Here is a 12,285-nt window from a genome sequence, read left to right on the forward strand (position 1 = left end):
TTTTTATACAAATATTTAGAACAATTTATGACTCTATTCAAATTCTTAACTGCGAAATAAATATGCGCATCTAACCGACTCTAAGGGCAGAGATAATGAAGTTAATACTAATTAAATTAAGACTTAATTGAAAGATTCTAGTAGTTGTTATAGAATCTAATATAATATTATATATATATATATATATAAAATAAGGTTTTACGAGTGGACCTTTGCGAGGTGTGAGGTGTAGGAGGAGTTGGACTTTCAGGCACTATAAAGTATAAATCTCTCTCTCTATCTAATCATTCCCCTTTTACTGTTTTACTCTTTACAAATTTTCCTCTCCTTTTTCGTGTTTTTACTCTTAATTTTGCTTTTTGTTTTGGATTGTCTCTTCTGAATCAGAGAAAACCCTACCTTTTTTTTTCTCTTTTATTTCTTTGAATTGGAACGATCAAAAGAAGGAATGGGTTCTGAAGGATCGAGGGTTGTTGGTAAGTCTTCGATTTTCGAAGCCCTAGATTTCCCTCATTTTTTTCCCAATTTCCCTCATATTTTTCGATTATCGGTGAAATTTTGTTATTATTGTTCGATTGATGGGGCTTTGAAGGTTATGTTGAATCTCTGGGATTTTTCTTTTTGGGATAATGTTTGGATTTGGTGGAAAAGGGTTTTAGCTTTGATTATTGGTGCTCTTTTGTTTAGTTCGAAGTACTGTTTCGAAATGCTTGAGAATGGATTTGTTGTGCTTGGCTTGATATTCAAGGTGAAACTTTTACGGGCTTTTCTGTTGGAATTTATTACAAGATTTTTATTTTCTTAATGGATTTTATTGCCAGTGTTTGATGGGGCTTCTTTAGAAGTATTAATGATTGAGTTTGTATCCTTGTGTGTGTGTGTGGAGAGATTGAGATATTGTAGGAATGGAATCAGTGTAGCCAGGGTTTAAATTGCTTTTAGATTTAGTCTCTTTTCATTTGCCCTACGGTTTGTAATCTGTAAAATGCTAACGCGAACACAGATTAAAATATGTTTGTTCTTTGTTAACTCCTTATCTTTTTTGCTTTCTTTTATGTAGTGTTCTGAGTTTAAGTTATCTATAGTTCTAGCTGTGGCAAAGCCATTATAATATACTATTATAACTAGTTAGATCTGGCAACACTCTTTCGTGTACCTTATTACAAATAAGGGATATTGATGTTGATTGAGTAAATTCTGGAAAAAAAAGAAGCAATAACCCTTAAACAGGTATTACTTTGTTTTCCATGCCTAGGACTTGTAGTATATGGCAGCTATATATAATGCATGAAATTTTTCCAAAACGGCCAATTTTGACTCTTCATATGGGATGCATATGAAACTGTTGATAAGGTGCTAGCTCTCTTAAAAAGGTATTATGTTACCTTCACCACATTTTTTGACCTTAAAGGTGTACTTGTATGATTCCAAAATCAAGGATTTCTTTTCTCCAACCATCTAATGGCATAGCTTCCAATTATATGATTATTGCTTGTCATTCAGATGTGAACTTTTTCTAGGTATCGATGCTTTCTAGAAGCTTCAAGTTATGCAGTGGCATTTGGCCTCAGAAGGCTTTGGGTCTAATCTTTATTCTGAAGCCAACTTGAGAGTTTTGCTAATTTTTCCTTCAACTGAAGACTTCATGGTAGAAAAGTTTCTCATTGATTGAGTGATGGAATTGAAACATATGGAATTATGGAACCAACCTTATGATATTTATTAGGGGAAGTGGTAATTTTGTCTTCTTTTTTTTTTTTTTTTGGTGCTCATTCATTGTTATCGTAAACCTTGTTAATGATGAACTTCATGAGTGGAACTTGTGGCATAGGCTATTTTATGCTATCAAGGTTACTTTAGTTATTTCTGGGTCTTCACTGACTACTTTACTGTATTTAACATAACATGCAAGCATTTCTTTTGCTCTTAAATTTTAGTTTTTTTTTTATATGTTAGGAAACTGCATTTGATAGCAATAAACTTAATTCAGATTTCTAGAATGACTTTGCTACAATCCTGACCTAGGGACTAAAATATCTGGTCTTTGCAGTGCCAAGGAATTTCAGATTGCTTGAAGAGCTTGAGAGAGGTGAAAAGGGAATTGGGGATGGAACTGTTAGTTATGGAATGGATGATGCTGATGATATTTACATGCAGTCATGGACTGGGACTATTATTGGCCCGCCTAACGTGAGTCTCCCTCTATCTCTTCCTGTTGTGCTCTTTCCTGTAGTCGTTGTACTCATGTCTCTGAATTGATGTGGTTAAGTGGACTGACAAGTGTAAGGCTGTAAGCGGAACTTGGAGTTGATATGTACTTCTAACTATGCTCTTCTTCACAAGTTAGTGTAGTTATTGAGACAGTCCACTTTGACTGATTAGTTATAAGACTAGACCAGTTTTTTTTAATGCCTGTGTTAGCAATTGGAGGCATGAGAAGATTTTATGGTTGATATAAATTATATTCTAGCTAGAATACAATCACTGCTTTATTATTTTCTTTTTACCATGGAGTAGGATGCAGACTGACATATTTTCCATATTAAGGTGGCAATTAGAGCTTGTGAAACATATGAGACGAGAAAATTGCCTTTTTAACAGCTGAAATACTTCTCTGTAGGTTGCTTAATGAGTTTCTACCATCGAAGTTTGATGATAATTGATCACATAATTTATGTGCTTTATACCAAACACTTTTTGAAAAATTAAACTATTGCCCGCAAACCTATTGGAGCTTGCTTGGAACTGTTGCTTAAAACATACAGTTCTTTGTGATCATAAGACTTCTGTTTAGGACTTCTGCTAGAAGGAATTGTATGATTTATTTTACACAGTACTTCCTGTTGGTTGTCAAACAGTAATTAACAATATTTCCTCTTAAAACTATTCATTTCTTGAGATGAAAAATGAGTTAATAACTTGATTATTCTTTATGCATGTTAGACTGTTCATGAGGGACGCATCTACCAGTTGAAACTATTCTGTGGCCTGGATTATCCAGATAATCCACCAAGTGTGAGGTTTCAAACCCGGATAAACATGACATGCGTCAATCAGGAAACTGGAGTGGTAGGTGATGTCATTCTTAGGACCTTTTTATGCTATGACAAGATACTTATGGCTGCTAATTGCCAGGTCGAACCTAGCCTTTTCCCCATGCTTGCTAATTGGCAAAGGGAGTATACAATGGAGGATATATTGACTCAGCTGAAGAAAGAAATGATGTCTCCACAGAATAGGAGGCTGGCTCAGCCTCCTGAAGGTGAGTAGATCTTGTGTTTTTCTTGCTGTATCATAATCCTTTTGTATTTGTGCTGGTGGTATTTTAAGCTCATCTCTTTTATGAAATGAGTTTACTTCCTAGGATAGTGGAATTTTAATGGAGAAAAAAGTTATTGTTGCATGGAATGATAGATTATGGCTATTTATAATGTAGGTTAACTAATGATATTATTTGTGAAAGTTAGGATGTAGATGTAGATCTTCTGTGCATAAAATTTCTCTCTGATGCATGTTATGTAATTAAACTGTGATATTAATGTTGTCCCAGGCAATGAAGAAGCAAGGCTCGATCAAAAGGGTTTAGTGGTGAAGTGTTGCATCGTTTGAAGATCGTCGGAGTTGTATGAACATAATGTATATACAATCTATACGCTAGATAAATCCAGCGACCGGCTTAGCACCATCAATATATATATGCTTCCTCTGTATGGGAAAGATGTCCCTGGCTCCACCTAATGGTGGTTAAATAAAGCGAACTTCTTAATGAATTGATGACATTTGAAAATTTATGACTTGTGCTCACTGCTGGTATCGATGATATGTTAGTTGGCGAGCATTTTGTTTTTCTTGTTTCCTGTGTTTTTGTTTCCATTTGATGTAATTTAGAATGTAGTGGAGGACAACATGAGTTGTTAAAACCCTTGCGTTTCTTCCATTACTTTTTGATATTGGTTTGCAGAAAGTTTGAATTTCATTTCCATGCTCATTTTGGACATGTCCTGGTTTCGAATTTTTCTTGCTTTAATTACCTCAAATTGGGTTTATGATTTGGAAAATTTATTATAATCAACGGCTTAACCAACAAAATTGTAAATAGTTTTGACACTCTTTATCAATAAACCATTTTGTTAGTATTGGATGCATCACTTTTGTTCTTTCCATGTAAGTAGTTTCTCCCCATGTAAGTTGGATTTTTATTTACAAATTTAATGCTGTTTCTATATCTTCCCATTAAGAAAATCCCATATCCATCCACAGTTGTATTAATTTCTTTCTGTGTCGCAAGGCCCTTTTCTGAATTTTGTAAAAATGTAATTGTTTTATAAAATATATAATTTTTAATCTGTTGTTCACCCATTTTGAACGTCTATTGCTTTGAAACAAATGTTTGTATTAGGTTTTTACCCTGTATCACCTATTCTTTTTGGCTAGGTAATCCTAAGTTTAACTGTTGATTTTTAGGCAGACTTTTAAAATCTGTTGTTAGCAGTAAAATATATAAAATACCATTTCTTCAAATAATTTATTTTAAATGTATTATTATTATTGTTTTTAATGAATTAGATGAATATATTATATATAGAAGTTAAAGCATTGGTTAATAAAACCCAAAATTTAATCATGATTTCAATGGTAATCAAATATCATCGTCAGATTTGAGCGAGGAATTAGCGATGGCAATTATGATTAAGGTGGGTTGTTCAAAAGTGGAACAAACATCCTTTTATTCAACTTCTAAATCAATCTTATCTTAGACCAAACTATTTGAGTCTTTACATATGAAATCAACGTACAACCATTCAAAACATGTATATGCATATTTTTGTCTTCCAATTACAGTTCCATATTCCCATGATTTTTGTCGTTAAGTTTACTTAAACCGTTTGCAATAGAGGAAATAAGGAGAGGAGGAAGTGATGGTATAACAAAGGTCGATTCACCTAAACAATTGAAGGGTTGGAGAAAGGAGGCAAGTGAGGGGGAGGATAAGGTAGCAAAGGAGGCTAAATGCTGACTACTTAGGGTTGCTGAAAGGCTAAAGGATCTTTCCCTTTTTCTTCATTCTATATGGTATTTATAGGGAATGAGGTCTCATGCTCACTGAGGCTATGCCACCGGTAAATCTGGGACATGGTGATAGTGCAGTTGACCAGGTGGTAAGGCCGTTGTATGTGAGTTGTCCTCATGTATGATACTGTTATGACATTCCCTTAGTCGAGGCAGCATGAGGTTCTTACACCTAGTGGTCCCTTGGTGGTCTCCTTTTTGGAGGTGATTGCGCACCCGCTAAAAGCTGGTGGCTTGGAGGATGTGTTGTTCTGGTTGTTGGTCACCTAGTGACTAGCTGAGCAGTAGAGGATTGTCTGGGCCACTGTAGGCAGGGAGGTAAGCGAAAAACCGTCCATGAGTGTCTCTCAAGTATACTCTTGTGATGCCACATGTCGCGCCAAGTGGGAGAGTATAACACATATATGTTGACCATTGAGTCCTATTCGTGAGTAGGACATTGGGAAATTAAAAGGAAAAACTACCTAGTAATATACAATTACCTTTTAAATTTCTATACTATCATTTATGTATTTAACTAAGTTTATATTACCCATCAATCAAGTCCTCTGTATGTGTTTGACTAAGTAGATGTTGCCTATGAACTAGTCCTAACTCAGTATGAAATTATCAAAATCTAATTTATTTTACAAAGTAAAAATATTATTATGAAGGTATTTATGTTTTTTTATATTAAATACATACATAATAAAATTTAAATCTAAGACAAGTTATAATATTTCAACTTTACCATTTTAGCTAAAACCTTATTTGTTTTTTGTATCAATTTTTCTATAAATATATTTGTTACATAAATTTTCACTTACATGTGCTATAATCTAATATTTTTTATCCACTTGTCATAATCTAATATGATATAAATAATTTTATATGCAATATTTATAGTTGAGTTTATAATTTTTTCATTTAATTTTTTAATTAATTAATATCTAATATTTAATTAATTTATTGATATTAATTAAATTTTATTTTGTGATATTTTTAGTTACTTTCAATGTTATTTTCATGTTTCACTTTATTCTATAATTTACAAAATTTTAACTTTAATTTGTTTATTTAAAAATTAAATCTTTATATCTGACATATATTAACATAAATATTACATTAAAAAAATTAATCCTATTTTAGGAAGCGCAATGACATTTTAATATTAAAAAAAAAAAACAATCAAGCACAATGCTGGAGAAACTTTTAAACTAATCAATATAATTTTTACCGCTCATTATACTATCGATTTTAAATATTATTTTAATTATTTATAAGATTCATTATATTTAGAAATAAAAAAATTTAGTTTTACTGAAATATTTGCTTAAATAAGTTCGCTTAATAACAAGAATTTATCATATATATAAAAAAGGTTCCAATTTTATTAAAAGGCTTTTGTTTAAATGAACTTATATAATAATAAATAAAATGTTAAATTTTTTTATTGAATTAATTTATAATTAAATTATTATCTTTCTATTAACAATTTTTTTTAAGCTTCAAATAGTAAGAAGCATGTGTTTGAAGAGTAATAAAATAATATTAAAAATTTTTATTAGCTTACAGTGTACCAAGAAAAAGAAACAGTGGTCTGTGGGATACAAGTTAAGTTGCATGTAAGCCATATAACAAACACCGACATAAAAATCTTATTAACTTATTTTGTATTCACTGTCATATAAATTACTAATTTATCGGGGACAAATGTTGTTTTATTTGGTAAGAAAAAGAATGGGAAGGATTGAAATTGAAATTGAAAATGTGAAATTATTAGAGTAATTTAGGAATAAAATTATAAAATAAGGAAACCTTAAATTTGTTGGGCAAAACCATAAATAAATTGGTTCAAGAGACTGAGATCAATGATTGGGAAGGAAAAGGATTTGAGGTACATAAAAGAACTGCTTTATTTATTTGCCAGCTCCAAAGTCGAGACATTGCATGATCCAAAAGGCATGGGCGCTGCTTTTAGACATTTTATCTCATATAATAGCTAAATGACAAATTAAAAAGTGCTGTGGGCACATCAAAGCAACACATAAAATTTAAGTTTAATCCAATCTCATTCTTACCATGTCTGTCTGTCTTTATATTCGGATTGTGGTTATTGAATGGGACATTCTCTTTTCTCATTTCATGGATCATCACAAATTTTGGTGTGATGGCACATCCAGGTCTTGGTCGACCACAACCCTATAGTAAAGCCAAAGTCGCCCATCCCCTAGAGAGATGGCAAAGATAGGGGGCATTCTTTGTTTTACTTTGTTTTGTGGCTTCATTTGATGACAAATGAGCACATATCATTTCATAATTTGCTCACTTACCCCACTTTCTCTACTTTTAAGAGCTCATTCAATTTCAACAGCAACAATGATTTTTCATTGGTAGTAAGCCAAAATATATATAGAATTTAACTATAAAATTTATTATATTAACTTATAATTTATTCAAACTCTTAACTTTTCAGGGGCTTTAGGATGCTCTTGGTGAATAGTATGTATATATATATTTGAATTTCACACTTTTTTTAAGTATACTACATGTGTTTTTTATCCAATATAGTGTTTGAATTTGGCAAATTTTATACATTTTGGTGTCCAAAATTAACAGTATTTTTTTTTAGTGTTTAGTTAAAGGTTTAGAGTTGATTTGATGAAAGTTAATTGCTAATATTATTAGGTTGAAATTTTCATAACTTTGTTAATAGAATAATTTTATTGTTGATTGTGAATATATTTAATTTTAAAATATAATCCAGTGGTTGTGCTTTCTTTTTCGAGTTTTAGGGTTAACTTGATAAAATTTAATTGTTAATATTATTAGTTAATTATTATTTATCATAAAATCAACTCTAAAACTCAAATTAAATATTAAACTATTAATATTGTTACCATCGAGTATCAAATTGTATAACTTTTGACAAATGCAGGTACCACATTGGACCAAAAAACATGCATGTGTCACATTAAAAAAAAAAGTGAAACTTAGGTATCAAAATATATATTAAGCCATATTTTAAGCTTCTAACTGAGTTGACACTAACTCAATTAGAAAATTACTAAAAATCATTATTTTTACAAAATAAAAAATATTAATTTACTGATATTTTTGTCTTCTAAATTTTCATAAAAAATATTACTATAAGAAATTTTGAATCTAAGACATCATGTTCAACTTAATCATTTTGGCCAAAACCTTAATTTTACATAATTTTGTCTGGTATTACCAATGAATTAGATGATGTCATCTTATTAAAAAAATCAACTAACAAGTTGGTACATTGCACTCTTAAAAAAAAAATACAGGTTCGAACTTTAGAGGTAACATTATTGCGAGGAATAACCATGAACCCTAAAGATAACATATAAAATTATATATACTTACAATTTATATTACCAAACACAACATACATTTTAAAATTTAAAACTACGTAATTATATACTAACAATTTATATTACATATAATTATATTTTATAAGTCTAAAAATTTTCTATCTTAAATTCAAATAAAATTAATTGCAAAAAAGTTCCATTTCCTTTAAAAAGGTAGTAGGATTAAAAAAAATACATCTTGCACCAGACATCCCCTTTTATTAATCTTAAATAAATAGCGTTCATAATTGTTTATAATAAATAATATTTTATTAAAGAGAATGTTTCTTAGGGTTAATATAGGATATCGCAGGGAGCCCAGCCTACTTAAAATGAATGTTTCTTAGGGTTAATATAGGATATCGCAGGGAGCCCAGCCTACTTAAAATGAAAAAAATTTCATTTAAACTCTTTAAAAATTTTAAATTAGTAAATATAAAATTATATTTTTGCCCTCCTAAAAAAATAATAAAAATTTTAATTAAATTCTTTAAAAATTAAAAAAATATAGACTCTTTAAATGGTGAAATTGCATCTTTACTATCGTATAAATTACAAATTAATTTTGGCTCTCCCTAGAAAAATTTCTTGGCTTTACCCCTGGTTAATAAATGGTTTACTCTTTGAATTTGTGAAAAAATTATTTAGTTGGTACTTGAATTTATCCAAAAAAGGTATTTTTTTTAAAAAGTATACTGAAAGGCTACTATGTGTCACTATAGTATTGAGCATCAGTGTCACATCAGCAGAAACTAATAGTGTTAATGTGGATATACGAACTTAGGTGATGGAATCCAAGTTTATGTATTGGGTAGGTACAAAAAAATTTCAAGTACCAATTAAATACTCTTAGATAAATTCAATGAGCAAACTACATATTAACCCAACTTCTTATTACAATTTTGTTTTTGTTTTGTTTCTAGATTTATATAAAAATAGTAAAATATGCTTTCTTTCTTTTTTTTCATTTGTACAAGAGGCACATTCAAAAGATGTAGTAAAAAATGTTATGTAGCAAAAAATGTCAATTTTTAAAGTTAGTTAGTAAATTAGATTGTTTTCCTCAAAATTTAGGGAAATAGGATATTTTTAGAGAGAAAAATTAAAAATGTGTCTTGGAAAAAGTGCTTTTTGAAAAATATCTTTTGCAAAACGTATTTTTCTTTTACATATTAGCGCCTCCAGTTAGATGGTTAAATAATAGTGATTTCATTCTTGAGTTTTAAATTTAATTCTTTTTCTAACCACATTTCTATTTTTTATTTCATGTTCTTTCAAGTTTTTTAAAATTAATGTTTTTAATTAATAAATATATTTTCAAGATTTTTATTTTTAATTCATCTTTTTAATTAATAACTCTTTTATTTATATAAATAAAGTAAAGAAATTTAATTATATAATAAAATATAATTTATATATATATCATTATGTTAAAAATATTTTTAATTAATAAATTCTTTATTTATGTAAATAAATTAATAATTATATAATTATATAATAAAAATATTTTTTATATTTATCATTATGTTGAAAATATTTTATTTCTTAAAAACATCAACTAATTTTATTATATATTTTTCTTTATATATAATATTTATATGTCATATATTTATTTTCTCCACCTACATTGTGGGAATAGTGATTTCTAATACTATAAAATCAAATAATTATTTCAAATACATATACAAAAATATATAATACTAAAATTTACTACACTCATGATATGGATTGAAAAATAAATATTTCACATATAAAAACTATATTTACTAAAAATAATGATATTTGAATTAATTAACTTGATTTTATAAAATAAAAATAAAAATGTAGTTAGAAGAGGTATTGAACTTGGGACTCAAGGATGAAATTGCTATTCCTTAATTGCCTGGCCAAAGGAGCTGACGTGTCAATAAAAAACGCGTTTTATAAAAAGCGTTTTTCAAAAGGCGCTTTTACCATGATGCGTTTTCAATTTTTTCTATCTAAAAATGGCTTATTTCCCTAAATTTCGAGAAAAAAGCCTAATTTGCTAATCAACTTTTAAAAATAAAATTATTTTGCTAAATCTCCCAACGCATTCTATATTTACGGAGCTACCGAAAAGGCGATATATGAAAGAAATAAGTCTTACTATTTATACATATGAGAGAGAAACAAAAGGTTACTATTTACACATTTTTAATATATATTAAAAATTTTATTACATACGTATATGTGTGAAAATCACGTATTTAAAATAAATGTGTGTGTTTAAAAATTATAACACATAAAAAAAAACTTGAAACTAGTAATAATAACAATACTTACACAATATGTACGAAATTAGAATAAAAAATAGTTAACTTGTGAGTAAAATGAAAATTGAGATAGATAAATACATTATATTAAAAATCTTAAATGTACTTCAATTGTTTATCATGGAGTTTTCACTTTTCTATAGCATGTTAAAAAGTTAATGAAAAGAAAATTTAATATTAAAATTCTATTTTAAAAAAATTAAATATCGAATTGCCTTGTGACATCAACACAATTAATGACATTATCTATATACACAAATTTGATTGTTGAAAACATTTTATGTTAAAAGTTAATTTTTTAAAGTTTATTCAAGAATTATTATTGGTATAGTGATAAAGAATTTGTTTCATTAGATATGAGTTTAATTTTATTTCTTTTATTCAAGAGCTATATAAAAGTATGAAAAAAACAAAAAAAAGCCATCAAAATAATAATAGTAATCATTTAATAAAAGGCTTAATTCCCTATTTGACCCTTAAAGCAAATTTAATTTCTAGCTTTAATACCTATTTTTTTTTATTCAATTTGATATCTAAAATATTATAGTTTTTAGTTTTCTTTAACGGAGGATAGAAAAAAAAATCACATTTTATATTTTCATTTTTTTACTTAAAAACATTTATTAAAATTAAAATTAAATAATTCCCTCTCGCCCCCCTCTTCTTTGTCTTCAAAAATTAAATGCATTGTTTTCCACTTTATTTACAGGTTTGCATATTAAATGCCATGTCATAATCATTGAAGATGTGTAATATGTTGATTAAGAGTATGTAACTAAAGAATATTGTTTGTTGGTACGATGGTTAACGTGTTTATTATTTCAAGTACAACTTGAGTTTAAATTGCATTAGTGATGTTGCTGCTAAAGTTTTTTCTTCTTTGCAATTCATCGAAAAGAAATATCTAACTAACAATTATTCTAAATCCATCTTCTACAGAAACCATGGCTATTTTAGTTGGGTTTTGACTATCATAGCTGGTTCTTTAAGAATAATTTGGCTTTATATTAATTTTATGCAGGTGCAAAGGCAACATTTTGAATTGAAACTCAGGAGCATAGGGATGAAACAGAGACAATGTCCAATTTGGTCATCCCTTGCTCTTACCATAAACCATCTCCCCGAAATGCTATCAAAACTGAAAACTTTTGCTTGGAGTTTGTCAAGTATCAAAACCATAGAATCTTTTAAAACTAAACATTTTCTTTCATGTCTATTTACACAAGAATATTTGAAATACATAATGTTATAATAAACGCCAACAATGGCGGTAGAACGATTGCAAAGCATTATGAAAAGAAAAATAAGAACACACAAGTTTTACATGAAAATTCTTTTGGGAAAAAACTATGGACAGATGAATAAAAATTCACTAATGTTGAAAAACGAATGACACAAGAGGAGTCTAGGCTACATCTATCTAAAGGTTGAAAAACCCTGTTCTAATCAAAGTCAAATGATAGAAGTACTATATGGACTCAACTTGTGCAATATGGTCTGTACTGCCCGGTTGCAACCCCAATCCAGTTTTGTGCTTAGTGGGGATTTGTGGTGGGCTACAG

At 28.8% G+C, this 12,285-nt stretch overlaps 1 protein-coding gene across 2 annotated transcripts; it reads left to right on the forward strand.

The window, feature by feature from the left end:
- The first annotated feature begins 202 nt into the window (after positions 1 to 202).
- LOC107886278 (ubiquitin-conjugating enzyme E2 variant 1A) lies at positions 203 to 3,997 on the forward strand. 2 transcript variants are annotated; one of them, XM_016810180.2, is made up of 6 exons: positions 208 to 260; positions 388 to 476; positions 2,051 to 2,190; positions 2,944 to 3,069; positions 3,136 to 3,262; positions 3,551 to 3,997. In XM_016810180.2, exons 2-6 carry the CDS (start codon positions 449 to 451, stop codon positions 3,607 to 3,609), a joined length of 480 nt encoding a protein of 159 aa, XP_016665669.2. In that variant the 5' UTR covers positions 208 to 260; positions 388 to 448; the 3' UTR covers positions 3,610 to 3,997. The 2 variants fall into 2 exon arrangements, with proteins under 2 accessions (XP_040953735.1, XP_016665669.2); XM_041097801.1 differs by having other exon boundaries at positions 203 to 476.
- The last annotated feature ends 8,288 nt before the right edge of the window (positions 3,998 to 12,285 follow it).

The sequence above is a fragment of the Gossypium hirsutum genome, chromosome A03, assembly GCF_007990345.1.
Source record: "Gossypium hirsutum isolate 1008001.06 chromosome A03, Gossypium_hirsutum_v2.1, whole genome shotgun sequence".
Lineage (NCBI taxonomy): Eukaryota > Viridiplantae > Streptophyta > Magnoliopsida > Malvales > Malvaceae > Gossypium > Gossypium hirsutum.